The sequence below is a fragment of the Oratosquilla oratoria genome, chromosome 9 (genome assembly GCF_046742065.1).
Source record: "Oratosquilla oratoria isolate Oo_2021 chromosome 9, ASM4674206v1, whole genome shotgun sequence".
In the NCBI taxonomy this organism is placed as follows: domain Eukaryota; kingdom Metazoa; phylum Arthropoda; class Malacostraca; order Stomatopoda; family Squillidae; genus Oratosquilla; species Oratosquilla oratoria.
In genome coordinates, this window is record NC_134785.1 from 6,832,211 (window position 1) to 6,853,453 (window position 21,243).

A 21,243-nucleotide genomic window follows, 5' to 3' on the forward strand; every position below is an offset into this window, starting at 1 on the left:
CCATGAGGCTGTTTTCGGAGGCACATAATTGATCACAAATTTTCTGCTCTTCTTATCTCTGTCTTCCACTTCTATCATCATCATCTCTACTGTATTCTTTCCATATATGACACCTTTCACGTTTATATCCTTCTTAGTCAGGAACATAACTCCACCCCCTTGCTTTTTCTCTCTGTTTCTAATCCAATAATTGTATGCATCATGTCCTACACTGTTGGGTGGTAGTGGGCCTTTTAATTTTGTTTCTACAATTCCCATTATTTCCGGTTCTTTTTCTTTCAAATAATCATTCAGCTCATTCAATCCTGTTATTAATCCATCTATATTTGTGTAAGACACTCTTAGTTTTCTGCCACTTCCATTGTGTTCTCTGTTTCCCTTATGTTTTTCTTTTGTATGTCGAACTTCCTTAGTTTCATGTTCACTACTCTCCAATAGAATCTCTCTTTCTCTGACTCCGTTCTGTTCTCGTTTTTTGTCTTAGCTTCCAGTCTTTTCTGCTTTTCTTCCTCTCTTTCCTCTTTATTCATTTCTCTTTTTATCCATATCTTTTTGTATTGTTCACTTGTTGCTAGTTTCCCTGTTTTGGATAAGATATTCTCTGCCGTTGTCTGTGACTTGAATTTAATCTTAATTGGTCTGGTCTTGTCTGTGCTATACTTTCCGAGTCTAAATTTCTCTTCGATTTGTTTCATAATTCCTGGTTCATCTTCCTGAACTGATTCTAGTAATTGGCTTACTTTTTCATTTTCCTCTTTGATTCTTGTGGTTCTATCTGTGTTGTGTTTCTCTTCCATTCCTAATATAATTATACATTTCTTCTTGTCTGCTAAATCCCTTACTATATTCTCCTTTTGTCTCATCACTTTAATAACTGAGTCTTCAGTATGTTCTTTCAATTGCTGTTTGACTATGTCAGTGAATGAAACCTTATTTCCTTCTTGGGTTTTCTTCCAATTTTTACTTTCTTTAGCTATCGTTTCTCTGTTTTCTTTACTATTCTTCTTCAATTCCTCATTCTCCACCTTTACCTCTCTTAACTGTCTTTTTAGGTCTTCTATTTCATCAGTTAAGTTTTTATTCGCCTTTTCCAGTTCTTCCAATCTTTCAACCCTTTGTAAAATGGTGTTCATATGACCTAACCTACTCTCCAAGTCCTCGATCACCTTATCGACCTTCTCTTCTAGTCTTGTCAGTCGGGGGGGGGGGGTTGTGTCCCCCCCACCCTCTTTAAATCCCTTGAAAATATTCTCATCACTTTCTGCTATATTGCTCCTATCTATACCTCTAATCTTCACATTCCTATTAGACATGTCGTCATCATCCAACTCGTCTTGGGGTCGTTTGTCTACCTTACGGCGGCCCGTCAGGGCCATTTCCTCCACCTCCTCATTACCTTCCATTTCCCCAGCAATCCCTCCCCCTCTCCTCTTTCCTTACTTTCCCACTACCCCACGAGCAATTTCCCCCCACCCTGCAAATACAAAAAGGCACTTCTCTTTGCGTTGGGATCCACAATCTTCACTTTTTTTCAGAACGTTCTTCAAGCCGTCCGTTCGTTGAAAGTGTGTGTGTGTGTGTGTGTGTGTATGTGTGTGTGGGTGTGTGTGTGTGTGTATGTGTGTGTGTGTGTGTGTTTAAGTATATATTTATCACACAAGAAACCCGCAGTCGGAGAAAATAAATTTCGAATGAAAGAAAATTCTATATTTCGGCTACCAACTGTAGCCCTCTTTATGAAACTACTTTCTTAAAGAGGGCTACAGTTGGTAGCCGAAATATAGAATATTCTTTCATTCGAAATTTATTTTCTCCGATTGCAGGTTTCTTGTGTTATTTACAAAAGTTCTACTACATTTCTGTTTAGACGTATATATATATATATATATATAATATATATATATATGTATATATATGTATATATATATATATATATGTATATATATGTATATATATATACATATGTATACATATGTACATATATATATATGTGTATACATATATATATATATATATATGTGTATATATATATATATATATACATATATATATACCGTACATATACGTCATTGAGTAACACGGGAAGATATTTTCCTTAAGACATATTAAATTATAGGCTACATATAATTCAATATGCTTTCCAGAATATGTATATATACATATATAAATATATAAATATATATATTTAAATATTTACATATACATATATATACACATATACATATACATATACATATACACACACACACACACACACACATATATATATATATATATATATATATATATATATATATATATATATTTATATTTTTATATGTGTGTATATATGTATATAGATATAATATATATATATATATATATATATATATATATATATATATATATATATATATATATATATATATGTATATATACATATACATATATGCAGAAAAAAACACTGGGAAATAAAAAGCTTAGTCCGAACGTTTTTGTCTATTTAAGACATTATCAAGGAATACACAGTTACAGAGACATAGGTGGATAAATCCACCTATGTCTCTGTAACTGTGTATTCCTTGATAATGTCTATAGACGAAAACGGTCGGACTAAGCTTCTTATTTCCCAGTGTTTTTTTCTGCATATTATTTTCACGTGTGTCTTGTGAATTACTGCAAAATATACATATATGTTCATATACAATATATATATGTACATATATATACATATATATATATATGCATACACACTCGTGCACACACACACACACACACACACACACACACACACACACACACATATATATATATATATATATATATACGGTATGTATACACACACACACACACACACACACATATATATATATATATATATATATATATATATGTATATATTTGCGTGTGTGTATATATATGTATATTGTTTGGTTGGTGGTCTATGTCCTACGTTAGGCTATCAAATGTTATTCTGGTCTTGGCCCAGGTTGGTTTAGGGTAATTAAAGGCAATTTCAGGTGGAGATTTTTTTTTTTTTTTCTTCTTTTTTTCTTTTTTCTTTTTTTTTTTACAATGAAATGTTGGCCGCCAGGGGGGAGGAGGAGGAACGAGACGGTGAGGGAGGTGACGACTGTGTTTCAAGTCGTGTCTCCAGCAATCTGCTTGTGAGGGAGCAAAAGGGGTTGGGGAAGGTGGTGAGAAAGCAAGAAGCAGCGAGCCAGGCTCACGTATGCTGCTCCGGGGCAATCTGCTTGCAAGGGATCAAAATGTGGCGGGGGGAGGGGAAGAGGCGAGAAAGCAAGAAGAAGCAAGCTATGCTCACGTATGTTTCTCCGAGGCTATCTGCATCTTCGGTAGTTGGTACATACATTATATACACGGGCAGGTGATAACCCGTGCTCCTAATTGCCGTGAGGTCAAGTGTGTTGCGTGGGAAGTCAAAGGTAAAGCGTTCTGACGCCGGTGACTCACAAAGACAGAGGGTGGGCGTTCCTCAATGAATACAGTGTTATATGGTACGTGCTGGCCGAGGTAGTCATCGCTGAGGCTGGTGAGCTACATGTGTTTCCTGAAGGAGGCTTTTTGTGATGGTCATGCGGGAGACCCTAGCGCTGGTTAGTCATCCTGGGGCCTCACGAGTGATTCCTTCAAGGAGGCTTTGTCCCACCCGTGAGCCTCAAGGAAGTTCTGGGTCGCGTTGCAGGCGAGTAGATGCAAGCGTGTCCCATGGGGCCACTCCTAACACACACACACACACACACACACACACACATATATATATATATATATATATATATATATATGTATATATACTTATATACATATATATATTATTTGGATGATGGAGAACATAAACACAGGGTAAGGCTCGGAACCCTAAACACTCTAACGTTTCGTTCGCGTAGAACTTCTTCAGAACTCTCTGAAGAAGTTCTACGCGACCGAAACGTTAGTGTTTAGGGTTCCGAGCCTTCCCCTGTGTTTATGTTCTCCATCATCCAAATAATTTGTCTAAAATACTTATCAATATATATGTATATATATATATATATATATATATATATATAATATGTGTGTGTGTGTGTGTGTGTGTGTGTGTGTGTGTGTGTGTGTGTGTGTACACACATATATAATATATATATATATGCACATACACACACACACGCACACACACACGCACACACACACACACACACACACACACACACACACACACACACACATATATATATATATATATATATATATATATATATATATATATATATATATATATTGTTATGAAGGAGTACATTTTCTATATTTTCTATGTATCCCATTGTTGCGTGAATTCATTCGAAAGCAGCGTCGTCTGCGTTTCGAACGAGTTTCGTGAATTTCATAAGTAGCGTAAGTGTATTCTGCCATTGAGAATTATCAATGTCTCAAATGCATTGGCTCAAGGATATATTATGTTAAATGTAAAATAAGTACCTATTGTGTGTGAAATAAATTTCATTGTAAACCCATTTGTGTATACCTCACAGATTGAGGTAGTAGACGGTGTTGTCGAAGGAAGAGGGTGCTGGAGCGGTGAGTTCTGCTTGAAGACGGAAACAGGTAAGGTTGTTTGGGGGTAACCTGCTCTTATAACACTAGCCAACAAATATTAACTTTGTCTCTGCTGCTTGAGTAACTGTTGGTGTATCCCACTAGTTTTGGTGCGCTGATTCCAAATCTGTGCTCAGATTTGTCCTAACACGTAAGGTTCCTGTGTTATGCAACTTGGCTATACGGTTCACTTTGCCACCATTAATGATACAATTATATTACAAGTTTGAGAATAATGAGACCCAGACAATATATGATTTATATATGAAAGAGGTAGTACTCACCTAGCTATAAATTTCTTCAAAAAAAGAATGTGAGTCTCCCGAACGGGAGGCGAACATGAACCATTCACATAAAATGGGCACATGGGCAATCCACAAAAATAAACATACACAGAGCGCATGAGAAATGCACACAGTAAATGCACAGTATACGTGGAACATGACACAAGGTGAATATAAATAATATACATGAGAAATAAACACAAACAGTATACATGGGAAATAAACACAACAGTGTACATGGGAAATAAACACAAACAGTATACATGGGAAATAAACACAACAGTGTACATGGGAAATAAACACAAACGGTATACATGGGAAATAAACACAATAGTATACATGGGAAATAAACACTTATGGACACGACAGTTCACTTATGGGGCTGGAGCTCGTGAGAGTGCGTCGGCTAAAAGGTTCATAGTTCCGCGTATGTGAGATATAGTCAGATTGTATGGTTGAATAGCCAACGCCCACCTCAGCAGGCGTTGGTTTGTATGTCTCATCCGCTCTACGAACGTAAGCGGATTATGGTCTGTCAACACTCGTACTGGATGTACGGTGCTACCTAAGTACACGCGGAAGTGTTCAAGGGCCAGGAACAATGATAACGCCTCCTTTTCCACGGTGGCATAGTTCCTCTGGTGCTTGTTGAATTTCTTGGAATAGTAGGCGACGGGTTGTACCGATCCCCCCTCGCCTTCCTGCAGCAGCACGGCCCCTCCTGCGACGTCGCTGGCATCGGTGTGCAAAATGAAGGGCGCTTGCAAGTCAGGCGCGCGCAATACGGGCGCTCCAGACATCAGGGTCTTGAGGCTCTCGAAGGCTTGTTGGCACTCGGGGGTCCACTTGAAAACCTTCTTGCCCCCCAGGAGGTCGGTCATCGGGGCTACAACGGTTGAGAAGTTCGGACAAAACCGTCGGTAATAGCCCGCCATGCCTAGGAGACGCATCACAGCCTTCTTGTCCGTTGGCACAGGATACTGTTGGATGGCTGCGATCTTGGCGGCGACAGGCCGTACCTCGTTCCGCCCTACCACATGTCCGAGGAAGGTGATTTGAGCATGGCCGAACTCACTCTTGGCGAGGTTCACTGTCAGGCTGTGGGCCGCCAGTACAACGAAGAGGGCTCTCAATCGGTCCAGGTGCTCCTCCCAGGTATCTCCGAAGACAACGATGTCGTCAAGGTAGCAGCGGACGCCCTCCAACCCGGTCGTGAGGAAATTCATCAGGCGTTGGAAAGTGGAAGGGGCATTCCTGAGGCCGAAGGGAAGAACCGTGAACTGATACAGTCCCTCCGGCGTAACGAAAGCGGAGATGGCTTTCGAGCGCTCCGTTAGTCGAACTTGGTAGTAGCCTTGTAGCAGGTCCAACTTCGTCACCCACCGCGCTGCACCCACGTCGTCGATGACGTCATCAGTCCTCGGCAGGGGATACCCATCAGCTCTCGTCACAGCGTTGACGCGGCGGTAGTCGATGCACAGACGCATCGAGCCGTCGGGTTTGGGCACCAGGACCACTGGGGAGGCCCAAGGGCTGTGACTTGGTTCTACGATGCCTAGCTCCTGGAGTCGCTGCACCTCGGCCCTAAGGTACTCCCTCTTGAAGGCGTTCAGGCGGTAAGGACGTTGGCGGATGGGAAGAGCCCCCTCGGTCTCCACGTCGTGTTCCAGCGTCGAACAGGGTCGAGGGATATCTCCAAAGATGCATTCGAACTCCGTCAGCAAGGATTCGATGTCCTCCACTTGAGCACCAGAGAGATGTCCCAGTTTATCACTCGGGTTCCGCACGATAGTCGAGTTATCCAGTTTAGGCCCTGTCGCACTCAGTGTTCCCGAGAAGCACTCATCACTCGCATCACTCTCCTCCGGCACTACCATACACACAGGCTCCGCCCTACTGCACTCAGCCTCATCACGTTCGTGGAACGGCTTGAGGAGGTTCACATGCACGAGGCGCCTTTTCTTACGCCTATCTGGGGTGTGTATCACGTAGTTGGCCTGCCCTTGACGCTCTAAGACTACATATGGTCCACTATATTTAGACTGTAAAGGGAGATTATTCAAGGGCAAAAGAGCTAAAACTGGGTCCCCTACAGCGAAATATCTGTCTTCAGCTCTATGAGACCTATCAAACTGTTGTTTCATCTTTGTCTGCGCACTATCTAAGTTTGAATGAGCAAGACTTAAGGCTAGGTGTAATTTCTCCTTAAACTTAGGTACATAGGAGGCCAACGGGGTCTCTTCCTCGTTAGAGATCCAGCTCTCCTTCAATACCTTAAGAGGTCCCCGTACTGTATGACCGAAAATTAACTGGAAAGGCGAATAACCTAACGATTCTTGCACGCTGTCGCGTATTGCAAACAAAAGAAGATCCACTCCCTCGTCCCAATCCCGCCCAGTCTCGATGCAGAAAGTCCGTAGGACTCGTTTGAGAGTTTGGTGAAACCTCTCTACTACCTGGGACTGGGGGTGATAGGCCGAGGACCTCGACTGCCTGACACCCAGGCTTTCCATCACCTGATTGAACAAGCGGGAGGTAAAGTTGGATCCTTGATCCGACTGCACCACTGTTGGAAGGCCCACCTGGGTAAAGAAATGAACCAGGGCTCGGACGACATTCTTCGCCGTGATGCGGCGCAAGGGAATGGCCTCAGGATAGCGTGTCGCACAATCTACAATAGTGAACAAGAACTGAAAACCACGGGGGGTCTTGGGCAAAGGTCCCACACAATCGATTATGATCTTACTGAAGGGCTCCTTGACTACGGGTATGGGCTGTAGTGGGTACGTTTTAACCGTGGGATTAGGTTTCCCAGCTACCTGACAGGGACGGCATGTACGGCAATATGTACTGACGTCTCTCTTTAGCTTGGGCCAGTAAAAATGAGACAGAATTTTGACGTAGGTCTTTCTGACTCCTAAATGCCCGCCTACGCCATCATGGGCGATACTAAGAATATTCTGGCGTAGGGGGCTGGGAACTACAATCTGATGGTGAACTGTCCATGGGTGGTTGGCAGGTGAGACGGGTGAACGAAATTTTCGCATAAATACACCTGAGCTGGTGTAGTAGCAGCTGGCCTCTCGTTCAACTTCTGACTCACTAACCGCCCTACTACGGAAGCTGGCTAGTTCAGGATCCTCTGCCTGGAGCTGTATGAGCTTACTCCTAGTGACTGGCGAGGAACTAAAACTAGCCAGGGCCGTGACACTATCCTCATCAGAGCTACTCTTAGTTTTTTCTGCCGGTGAGGGATCTTCAAAAAACTCTCCAAACCAATATCAGGGAGGTATACTTGACTGGAGTCTACTTCCGACTCCTCACAAGGCAAGGCAGGATCTACATCATCAACTCTTCCACTGACAAGCTCACTACTCTCGGCACCTTCCCTTTGGCTCATGCTGCGAGTGACTGCACACGCAGGAAATAGCCCAGGAATGTCCTTTTCTAACTGGCTGGTATTGTTCTCAACAGAGGGACGTGATGAAACCATGGCATTAGGTAACATCACTCCTCCAGCGAGGTCATTCCCTATCAAGAGAGATACTCCTTCTACAGGTAACCTATCCACTACTCCTATGGTGACATAACCGGATGTGATAGGGGAACGCAAATATAACATGCACAGTGGGATATGTGATCCCCCGGTTAAACCGTTCACTAATACCCAATTTCCGGTATAACACGTCTCTATGGAGGGGACAGCATCCTTAGCCACTAGAGATAAGGCAGAGCCTGTGTCTCTCAAAATCTTAAGGGGAATGGGTTCACTGAACTGTGTGAGAGCTACGGAACCAGATGAGCAATATGGTTCGAATGGAGATGATGTGGGAGAAGAATTAGCGGTGGCAACAGGTCGGTTATTAGTAGGAGAAAGGAGATCCAACTGAACTTCCGCTTGCTCTGCCACATTGATCGCGAGAGAGGGGGTTCCTACTAGAGAGGGCTTCTTAATTTTAAGTTTAAAACAGTCACTAACCTCGTGACCGGTCCGCTTGCAATATTTGCAGAAAGTCTTCCTCTCATTACTAACACTGGGTCCCCCTGTCTCACGGGCAACGGGCTTACCTGAGGTAGATGATGGGAATCCTGTAGTCATCCGAGGTCCTGCTGCCTGTGGGGTTGACATGGGAGGAAGGGGACTGGCCTGCGGTTGTGAAGGTCTTTGGTCCGAGGGAGTGGGTCTGCAATGTACCTTAGGATTAGTGAGGCAAAAGTGATCCGCCACTGGGCCTGCCTCAGCTAGTGTGCGGATACCTCTCTGGTCGAGGTGGGCTCGTATGTCGGGGTGAATGAGAGAGCGGATGTCTTCGAGCAGAAATAACTCAATAATTTCTGAGGGAGTTTTGGCATTCTCGCTCTCTATCCATTTGTGTATGAGTGTGTGTTTGCGCCGAAAGAATTCGACGTATGTTTCTTGGCTTTCCCTTTTCCGTTTTCTAAACCGTTGTCGATAGGCTTCAGGAACAAGTTGATAGCTCGTAAGAACGGTGGACTTAACCAGCTCATAGTCTTCAACCTGCTCGTCGGAGAGAGCGGAAAAGACATCCAAAGCCTTACCGGTAAATGACCGGTAGGCAAGCTGAGTCCACTTATCATACGGCCACTCGTTCAATTTAGCCATTTTCTCAAATAATGCAAAGAACCTGTCTGGTTCGTCTTCATTAAACTTGGGAACACTACCTAGATTTTGGTTTATGTTGAATGTGGGAGTGTTATTTGTTTGAGCCTGACCCTGTCCCTGTTTAAGAGACTCTAGCTGTATCTCGAGTTTTTTAAGCTCGAGCTTCAATTGTAAGTGATTTCGTGTCTCATCTATGGCTTCCTGTAATGGGGGGTCGCTCTCCCGCTCGTCATGATATTCATTTTCAACGAGGTGGTCATGTATCCTCTGCCTCAATGAATGTACCGACAAGCTGGAATATTCCTCCAATCCGAGGCGTCGAGCAACAGCCGTAAGCTTAGTCTTTTTTAATTTCTCTAGCGCCGTGAATGTAGGGGCTGCTAAAAAATGCTCTACCTCTGCCATTTTTACTCGAGAACACTAAAGCACTCTTAATACAAAGGCTAACCTAGCTACAGTGACAAGTCGTTATGTGAGTTCAAATGAGAAAGAGTAACCAATAGTGCTTACCGCGAGCTATCTCCAATCGCACACAACACAATACACAAGTACATAATATATAACAAAATATTTGTAATAGCACTTGCGATGGAGTTCTAGTAACGTATAGCACAAATAAAATATTTTGGTTCAATCCCGGACGGGCCCCCACTTGTTGCAGTCTAAGTAATTGACTACAACAATGAACTCTACTTGTCACTGGGGGGGGTTGAATAAAAGTGTGATGTATCTAAAATATATCCAATTATTAAAATGATATATAATACAAGTACATTACATCACAACCAACAACCTAGCTAAAGCCTATTTCTTAAACTTAAGGTATACAATACTTAGGATAATGGTGAGACATGACCACTTGGGTCAGGGGTAGAAAGAGAAGTGATGCGAACCCAAGCCACGCCGATTTGAACCAGAGGTCAGCGTGAACAGAGTTGCCAGACGTCACCATACGGCGACGTAGTACAGAATCATAATACATTCTGTAGTCACCAGCACACATATCAAGGCACGAAGCAAACAATAAGAATACTCTTGAAGGGTATTCAGCAATCATAATTGGAACTAGCTACTTTCCTAACTAACTAAAATAATGCATAGACAGTAACAATACACGCAACCGCGCATGCGCGGTCGCGATCCGTGGCGCGCGTACCCACGCCAACAGCCGCGCGGGAAAGACCCCAGGTCAAGGCTTTGTTTGGACACTGCGCGGGTAAATCCTAGGTCGAGGCATTGTTTGGAGCAAGCTCGCAACATAAGCCAGATAAAAAAAAAAGAGGCGATACTATAACACAGACGTGATAAATGTCACAGCAAACAAAATTGCACGAAAAAATACATTCTAAATCCTCGTTGAGACAGGGCTAGTTTAGTAGCCGCTACCACTAACTATAAGTTAATTCACCCGTGAAGTAAGTGCTGACACTACGTTAGTTTGGAGACAACTTTTCTAACTTTCCGTTGACAGTGCAGGTACTGGGGTAGCTTAGGTCGTTAGCAATTGCGGCTACTAAACTAGGCCCGTGTCAACGAGGTTTAAGGCATGACTATACTCTAATAACAAAATCATCTCGTATCACAACGTTACCAATAATATGAAGAAGTGTCGCCACAGCAAACTCCTGTTCGGCTGGCTAACATAGAGGTTCCCGACTGCTCCAAGGGTGCCAACTGCCACAGTGAACGTGCTGCCGCGCCGCCAGAAAAACAATCCCCTGTTTCCCCTCCACCCCCTTCACTTGTCTGTACGTGCGGCGGTTCACACAGTGATAGGTTTTATACTTTATTACAGTAATAATCATATAAAACTAATACGACGTGTTTGCAGCAGGAAAAAATTATAGAACAGACTCAATACAAAAACAGGGAGCTAACATGAAGTGTGTTTTGATCTACAGTGGAGCTGACAATGCTTGCAAGAACACGCCCGTTAAGTGAGGTAGCAACAGATGCATAGTGCCGGTTGTACGCAGGGCACATTGCAACCCCTTCAACCGACCCCCCGGGGTACGAAATTTTGTCATTTCATCACTGACTTCTTCGTCACAAATATTTAACCGATTCTATCATGGCTAATGCCTTACCAGTTCATCCAACTCTGAGAACGCAGTAATAGTATTTGAGTATATAATCTCGTTTAAATATCGAAACTGAGATGATGTATTTGCATTTAGTTATAGCCGACCTATTTAATTCACATACAAAATGACTATTAAAAAAGGTGGCAAAGTCAAATAACAAAAAAAAGGGAAATTAAACAAGTGAATAAGCAAAATATCCAAATAAATTTTAATTATCAACATCCCTTGGATGAATTATAAAATTTCCATGGCCTACCTGACTCTAAAGGTGTGACATGCCATTGACCAATGGCGACCATAGTAATTTCCCTGAAGACATGGAATTAAGAAAAATTAAAAGTACTCTACGAAAATGTGGAAAATTATTACACACAATACGTGTGTATATATATATATATATATATATATATATATATATATATATATATATATATGTTGAAGGTGGAAAAAGAAGTCACGGGTCTAGTTCTGAGTTCCTGAGTTTATTCCTAACCGGTTTCGCTCTATGCTTGTGAAGAAGCATAGAGCGAAACCGGTCAGGAATAAACTCAGGAACTCGGAACTAGACCCGTGACTTCTTTTTCCACCTTCATCAACTTGTCATAATGTACCAGCATTATATATATATATATATATATATATATATATATATATATATATATATGTATATATATATACCAATAAACTTGAGCATATTCTAAGATATTTTTATTTGTATGACTTTAAAAAATAAAGTTGCAATTAAAAGTCAACGAAGTTACCAAATATGGTTCCTCGCCTGAAGTTGGTAAAAATAGTTTGTTAAAATTTGATATTGAAATATGAATTTTGGAAAATCAAATACATAGTAAGAACAACATTTGTTTACTTGTATAAAAATACAAAAATATGCAAAACATATACAAAATAAAAGCACTTCCCAGCCAACCTTGGCACTTAGGTAATTTGCTGGTGGTACATTATGAATCAGTTTCTGTCTGCATTCAAGCAGAGGTGTACCTTGCAGACCTGACAAACCACGTTTGACCTCAGGATGTGCCCCTTCCTGCTGCAGTACTTACAGGTTTGGCGGCTGCTGTAGACATGGGCATGGAACAGGGTCAGATCAAACCGTACAGAGTTGTCTGGGTTGTGGTTGCGGTGTCCTCGTACTGGTGCAGGGATGTCAGCATTGGTGTTCAAGACTGGAGAATCTGAGTGTCTCTGTGAGCACTTTGATCGAGGCTTCTGACAGCTGGGACCCCTGAAGACCTGGATTCTGAAGTGCTTGAGTGAAAGACTATCTTCCACAGCAAGAGCCTTACAGTCCCTTTTGTACATCACCCAGGCATTGGTTAAACTCACATCAATGGTGTACGCAAACATGCGCAAGTACCACCTCTTCGATTTTATTGGGGTCTTGTACAGGTGGACAAGCATATCACTTTTGGCATTGCCCCCCATATTGGCATTGTAGTTCTTGATTATTGCAGGGCAGCTTACTTACTTCTTCTTTGTTTCATTGGAGAACCGGCTGACAACAGACTTCGGCTCCACCCCCAGGTCATTTGACAGGAGAGTAACCACCTTGTCCTTCCACCTGACCACCAGGATCCCATCGTCGCTGGTGGTGTAGTCTAAGATACCACGAGGGACATTTTTTTTTTTTTTTTTTTTTTTAAATCTCTTTGATTGTCTTCAGTGGAGGCTTGCCAATACGGGTCTCCCTGTATACCTGCAGTCCTTGTTCTTGAGGTAACGCACAATCTCCAGGATTGTGAAATAATTATCTGCAAATATGGCTGTTGTTGTAGAGTAGGACATGGTGCTGGCCAAGACTGCCACTATCTGGCTTGTCACACCCATGACTTCCTGTTCAGGAGTCAGGGGAATGCCGTGAGCTTGCAGTGTAGTTCTCCCTTGATACAGCATCATGTCATGAATGAAACCATACTCAAAAGCCTGACAAAATATCTTAAAACCCCATTTGTCTGGCTTGCTCTTGAGGTATTGCCCCAAATTTCCTGCTGTCTTGCCTCTATAGGCCACCATGACCTCATCCACAGACTGCTTGGGGGTCTGTGGTTCACTCCTGAAGGAAGTGTTGAGGAAACTGAACAGTGGCCGTACTTTGTAGAATCTGTCGAAGCTGACATGGATCTGAGAGTTGTCATTGAAGTGCACCAGCCTCTTCATTAACATGAACCTCTTTGAAGACATGAGGCCAGGAACTTGCAGAATCCTTGTCTCCATAGCCCAGTAGTCACTGACAGCAGGCAGCTCAACAATCTCAATGTATATGAGGATAGATATGAAGTTCATCACCTCATCTGATGTGGTCTTGAAGGTGGCGTTGATGTCCTTTTGAGTGGCATACAGGTTGGTTTGATAGGTGATGTGGTCGATGAACTGTGAGCTGAAGTACTTGCTGAAGTACTGGAACGGAATTTCAACGAAGTCAGGGAGAGTGTGTTCGTACTCAGGCAGGGGTGGAGTGTGGATGTCAACCTTTTTCCAGGTGGTCGGCCTGGGTTTCTTCTTCTTACACCCCTTCTTGGCTTGTGGCTGGTCTGCATCTTCTTCGTCGCTGTGACCCTCCTCCTCCACCTTCCGGTGGAAGTGAAGCTGAGTAGGGGCACAGAACCGCACTTTGTGAAATCTGAGAAGTGACTGATGTTTGAGGCGCTACTGCTCCTTGCCGATTGGGCCCAGGCCGTGACGTCATGACTGAAGTCGTAGCCAAAGCCTTGCTGATTGGCTGAGAGGTTTCCCCGTTTTTCTACCTACGCGCCTAACCAAGCTGGGGCACCATTTTGGACACCCATTTAAATTACCAAATATGGTTCCTCGCCCGATAAAGGGTTTTAAGCAATATTGCTTGCACAAGCAATATCAACATCAAAGCGGAATGGCCTAGTTTACATATTGTCATCTCACCATTAAAATCTGTACTCTAGCTGTTGTTTATAAACTTTATGACGGTGAGCGAGATTATGCAACTCCGCAACTCCTTCGCGGCTATTGTTTTCAAAACATATAACTCTTAAAAATGAAATTCTCGACACCTATCCTTCTATCTACCTACTTATCTACCAGCCTCTTACAGAGGTTTTTGCACTCTTTTTGAGGGGTAATTCTTGAAGTATTGTTAACTTGGTGTTTGGGTGGGTGAGGAGAGATGATGAATAGGTTTGCGGGTGAGGGTATTGGTGAATTAGTGAGGGGGACGTGGGATTTGAATAGGAGGTTCTTGTATTATACGGACGGCCTCCTATGGCGTGGGTGTTTGAGTGGAACTATTGGAAGTGGGAGGGGGATGGATGTCCAACTGACAAGTGTTGTTTTTGCGTGACTCCTGGTCTGATCATACCAAGTCGTCTTCGTCTCCAAACTTCTTTGAAAATGATGCTTTCTGAGTTCTGAAGAAGAGGACTTCCTTTTCAAACTGGTATTCTGTGCAGTTTGAGGATGATGCAGGGTGATCTTGGTTGCAGGTTATATATCTGACTGGGTTTGTGAGAGCTGAACACTGTACTCATACAGTGGCGGTGATGTCACTGTCTAGTGTGCCCAAAGCACTGGCAGCTGAAGCAACGTGGGTAGCATTTTTTTTTCTTTATTTCATATCTTAAGTAACCTATCTGAGCATAGTCAGGGTACGTGCAGGAAGGTTTATATTTAGGGTACTTTTTCTAGTCTTTTCCCTATGTGGGTTTAGCAAAGCAGATCCTGAAAAGAACTGTTGTCTTGTAGGCTGATGCCAAATTGTGATGATACCTAGTTCTTTCATAGGACGGCTATTGGGTCTATACCTCCTGGCATGTGGGTTGTGACTAAGGGTTCCCAGAGATCATCATCTCCTTTCCACATTATCACACACCATCGTCGGAGGACTTACGGTCGTCAGTCGAGAGGATGAAGGTGAGGCGTCTACGCCAGGAGGCGCGAAGCTGCAGACGGAGTCACCTTTGCCCTATTATGCGCTTGGACTGTTGGAGTACGTAACAAGCACTACTAGGAATCGGAAAGAGTGTGGAGTTGTTGTTCATGTGTGGGAGGAAAGATTGATGGTGACTGAATATAATGTCGGTCTCAGTCACTGCTTCACGTTTGGCAACTCCCAGAATAGGTCCCAGATAGCACCATTTAGAGGTAGTGGAGCAGTAGTTAGTCCTCCTTTTCTAAATGTTCAGTTTCCGAGCCCCGATTCAAGATCCTGCTACCCTCATCTTAGTGGGGAGAGGAGATGAGGAGAGCACCAAAACGATGTTGTTGACAGGTACAGAGTACCTAGGGGGGTCAACTTCTCTCCCCTTATGGCAAATAATGTTCTCCCATGCAACATACATACTATGTAAAAATAAATAAAATATAATCTAGATGTATGCATAGACACTGTGTATGAATAAATGAAATGGAATCTAAACACACATATGTAAACATGTGAGTACATACCTTTATAATAGTGTCAGTGCCATTTTCTTTCATACAGCTTTAACGGCCCATGGGTAGGTCTACTCCTGAGCGTTGAGATAGAATGGTAATCGTACAAAAAATGCATAGTAAGTCATTCTTCCTCTTTCTCTATATCCTTCAGTGCCATACCATCGCACCTCGGACTGGAATCTTATTATTCAATCGTTTATATTCCTTGGACTTCGGAGGTCAAATAATCGCGGTAGCATGCATGAAATTCTGTTTACTTTCTCTACATGTCTTTAGGTTATTACTAATAATTATCTCTGCACTGGGTTACTAACAGGAGTCATATGCAGTCAGTAATTAATTTAGGGATCTTAGTGGCACCCCGCTTGACCAATCACACCCCAGTCTTTTAAGTTCGGAGACAAATATCCACACACAGAGAAATACAGAACCACTCTTGAAACTGTACTCCCTCGTTTCTGCTGCCCTACTCAAACATCTTTGCCACTCCTGCGGCGGAGGGGGGATAAGAATATCGCAACAGTATCCCGTGCTTGTCGTTCAAGGCGACGATAGGGCGGGGCGACGAGGAGAGATCCTTTCGTATTTTTCTCTCGCAAGAAATCTAAACGTGTTTTGACTTGGTCACCACCCTTACAGCAAGGAAAGATCCATTGGTAGATAATGTACATACATATACAAATAAATCAGACGTTGTTTTTCCTGAAACAGCATTGCAGATGCACGATCCAACACATCACGTGATTTCGAAGAAAAAAAATATCACAGCATCTTATACTTAAAACATATTTTTGAGCATGCAACTTTTAAAATGCTGTTAATTTCCTAGGGACACAAACTGCTTGATTCACTGTTTTTTCTGTTATGTATAACCTTGATAAGTCAATATCATCAACGTTTTCTTCTATTTTTCGACACTAGGAGGATACATAGGGAACGAGGAGGTTGGAGGGGAGACCTCAAGCAAGCGATATCATGTCGTCAGCAACAAATCAGTGCTTCTACCCTCACATATTATATCGAACAAAAGATGTGGAGTGACAGAGGTGGTAAAAGGGAGGTGAGGGAGATCAGAACGCTGGGATAGCATACGTTTAGTGATCTGCATTCATTTTTAGACTGGATATTAGTCTCCAATCGTAAAATAATGATAAATTACGTGGTTCATTGTGATGTCGCTGAAATGTGTGAACTATTGACTTCGTAACACGCTGTCCAAAGGAGGGAAATATGCTAAACCTTACTTGGCCCAATCTCCTTAGCTAATAACATATCAGAGTTAGCCTAACCCTACTTTGGCTTAACAATATTTCTTCTAGCCTAAACTTATCTAACCTAACCGTAACCATACAGAGCCTGATCGTACCTAACCCTGTTTAACCATACCTTAAATAGGCTACGACAAACAAACCAAACAAATATTAGATTAACAGTATCTAACCTCTCAGACCCTAACCATATTTAACACAGCTTATGCGTGCACTATCATGCAAATCCCATAACTACAGATACCCGTAGCTAACTAAATACCTTATCCATAATAAGGTAAGGTTGAATCGTCGTGATTCTTTGGTTCCCGTCTTCCTTCTCACAAGGATTCGGTTCTTCTCGGAGGCGGTTTCGACACCTTGATCCTATCGTAGTTACAAAGTTAGTTAGAGGGCAGGATAGACAAGATGGGGAGAGGGAGGGAGGGGGGGATTTTGGGGTTTAGTCGAAGGAAAGAGTACATAGCTTATGCCTTTTATCCACTTGAACGGGACAGTGCACAATAATCGCGAGAATAACTGGTAAAAATGTAATGGGCCTGTAATTTATGCTGTTAACTGTTTCTTAACAATCGCAATTACTACAAGTGCAATTATTATTTAAATATTGCGTATTTCATAATGCAGCAAGCAGTGTTTACAAACAAAAAAAGAAATGTAAGGGATTGAAGAAGTCTTACGAAGCAAGGACTGCGCTTGAGTACTAAATAATCGGATAGATACACTGATAGGTAATCTATAATTCCCTCACCATATATGACAACATTATTTTTGTAGTGTCATACGTGTAGTGATCAAATTAGGCAACTACGTTTGATTATTAATGAATGGACGAGAATAATAAATATTCAGAAATATCTATACAATGTTGATGTAGAAATCTTACGTTAATTCGAATTGTTTTGATTAGTAATTACAAGATGGTTATCGTGCTTCGCTGCTATAATTTCAGTCATATATATATATATATATATATATATATATATATATGTGTATGTATGTATATATAATAATAGATAGCTCGCGAACAACACACGGTTATATTCCATCCCCCCCCCCCTTTGTGCCGTTTTGTGTTACGTTATGTTTGCACTTCCCCACCGTACAAGAACGTTCATCCCTTTCCCTTGAGTTTCCTATTCAATTACATACTGATTTACAATGTTCAAAATGAATCAAAATCCTTATCCTAGATTACCAGCTATGAATTAGTAGCAGATCGGGTAATGATTTAACGCCCTCATTGGCGCGAGTAGAACATATGGGTATTACGTCAATAACCCCCTGCCACCTTTGTAAACATCACTCTACATCTAATAATTACGGTAATCTATCCTAATATCCACCTAATAATCTAACCACATAAGTTTATCATTAGGAGAGGACCCACTCGGCCACAATCCCTTTCTTTTATGACGATTTTTATACAGGTTCTTACAACCGAATACACAGGATTCTTACAATCACTATGCATCTCGCTTCTAGAGTAATAATGTGTCTGTCTAATGTCCCTATCCCACCTTTCGAGAGGGGGAATCTAATGTAGAATCACAGTACATATAAAGGTTACTAACTACTATTTCAACATTCTCCATAATTTCCAATGATATTTCACTAAACCACTCGAACATACCTGTCGAGAGCGCGAATCTAATATAGAATGACTACTCGCGTGATACCTGCCGGGTACCTATGATTATGTTCGTATCCCTTGACGAAGGTCTCGTCTAACATTTCGTAATACAAGTCAAGCCTCCGCTATCTCGTTTCGTGGTGGAACATTTGTGTTAAAAATCATAAAAAAAATTCTTCTAATGGAATTCTGAACTGGAGGGTGGGGCTGTTTCTCCTCATAAATCTAAGGTTCCTAATCGGTTCTTACATAAAAATACGTCTTCATGGCGTACTGGAGGAGTGGCGTGAGAGATGTATAGTCCTCAAATGCCTACTCGCGATTAATCCCGTAAACCTTCGAGAGAGAAAATATACATATAAATAATACTCAATTAAATCCCTGGCCTTACACTATCTTTTCATCAAAGGACTTAATATCAAGTATATCCTTATTTTGAAACTTCTATACAGGAGAGACCAGTTACACAAACTGTACATACAAACAATAAAGTTGATTCTGGTCCATTCTCAAGGTAATAAGATTCCATTTTGGGTTCCAAAAGGCTGCTAATGCAGTGTTATTACGAAAACGATGAAACTGAATATAGTATCTTTGAACTGTTAAAAAATATATACAAAATAAAGTTTCAGCTACCATCAGCCACGAAGCATGCAAGAAACTATTGTAAAATTTTGGTGACTTTTACCCAACCACATTTCAACATCAGAAATGCCATAAACTTAAATTCGTACGTTCACCCCTTCAATACCGAAAAACATTTTATTCTGTTAATCTGGCTGTTGTATTTACCTTTGCGGTGCCCTTCAGTAACAAAGGCGTTTTATCCATCTCAATTAACCCATTTCATGTCTGCTGATAATATTCTTCTTGGTTTAGTTCCTGCCGCACTATTTTATTCATCGCCTTGAAATACCTTGAGCAGTGAAGGGGTAAGGCAGTATGCCAGTTCTCCATTTCGTCGTTAAGATAGACTGTTTTTTTAAACAGTATTCTACACAGCTGAGAGTACAAATTTCGTCAAGCTTACATCGGATTACGGTGGGAGACAATCCTAATTTGGTGTATTTGAACTGTAGAAGTGCAGCATAGAAACAACCAACATGCAAACTTCCTTCTTGGGACCGCTGGGGGCACTGGGGTCGAAATACTATAGTACCTTAAGTGACGGCATTTATACAAGAAGTCTTATCGTCAACAAATAAAGGTGATCATACCACTAGTGCAATTTGGTAAGAATTGTTGCGACAATAATAAAAAGAAAAAAGAAAATTGTAAAAGAAAAAAAAATCGGTATGTCAAGGTCAGGCGACACGAGTCAAGGGCGGCCATTCTTCTCACGGCAGCCTGTCAGCTATTTATAATCCCCACGTTGCGTCATGTTGGCTACCCCATAGTTCTCCACACCACCACACATATAATATTTTGATGATATTTGATATACAAATTAGCTCACGGTGTTTGGCTCTATCTAAATAATTCACTTCTGAACCAACTAGTGCCATATTGATCCATCTGATGTCACTCAGACATTACACAAGGCCCAGCACTACACAAAGAGGATAAAATAAAGTATAATGTATTTCGGTGAAACTTAACTAATATTGATGTTTCAGTGGGAGACAAAACTACAGTTTTTGGCGAAAGGATATTTACCTAGTTGTATTTTGCGGGAAGGGGAGCTATGCTCGTGTTGTCCCGCCTTTGTATCTTGCAGTGTCTAGTTTGTTTTTAAACTCATGAATGGTTTTTGCGCATACTATTTCATTGTCCAGTTTGTTCCAAGTGTCCAAAACTCTATGAGGAAAACTGTTTTTCTTCAGTTCTCTTCTATAGCTATGTTTTTTTTATTTTCTTTCCATGTCCTCTTGTGTTTCTTTTGTCCCAGTTAAGTAAGCTCTCACTATCGAGTACCTCTGTGCCTTTCATGATTCTGTAGATGGTCAATAGGTCACCTCTCTCTCTTCTTTGCTCCAGTGTCGGTAACTCCAGTTTAGCCAATCTCTCTTCGTATGATAGGTTTGCAAGTGCAGGTGCCATTTTTGTAGCTGCTCTTTGGATTCTTTCTATTTTCTTTATATTCTTTTTGGTACTGGGGGACCACAATGTCGCTGCATACTCTAATCTAGGCCTTATCAATGTAACCAATATTTTTTTCATCATGTCTTCGTCCAAGTATGTAAACGCCACTTTTATTGATCTTAGCAAGTTGTAAGTCTCCCCGACAATTTTGTTAATCTGTATATCATAGGACAAGTCGTTCGTGATAATTACTCCCAAATCTTTTTTGGATCCTACTTTCTTTACTTCTTTGGTTCCAATTGTATATTTTCCTGATATTCTGTTTTTGCTT

At 41.7% G+C, this 21,243-nt stretch overlaps 1 protein-coding gene across 1 annotated transcript; it reads right to left on the minus strand.

Moving 5' to 3' along the window:
* Positions 1-5,230: 5,230 nt before the first annotated feature.
* On the minus strand, positions 5,231-9,885 carry LOC143027967 (uncharacterized). The gene is made up of 2 exons (XM_076189610.1): positions 8,133-9,885; positions 5,231-8,097 (listed from the first exon to the last, which is right to left on the minus strand). The coding sequence occupies exons 1-2, from the start codon at positions 9,883-9,885 to the stop codon at positions 5,231-5,233; spliced, it is 4,620 nt and encodes a 1,539-aa protein (XP_076045725.1).
* Positions 9,886-21,243: the final 11,358 nt, after the last annotated feature.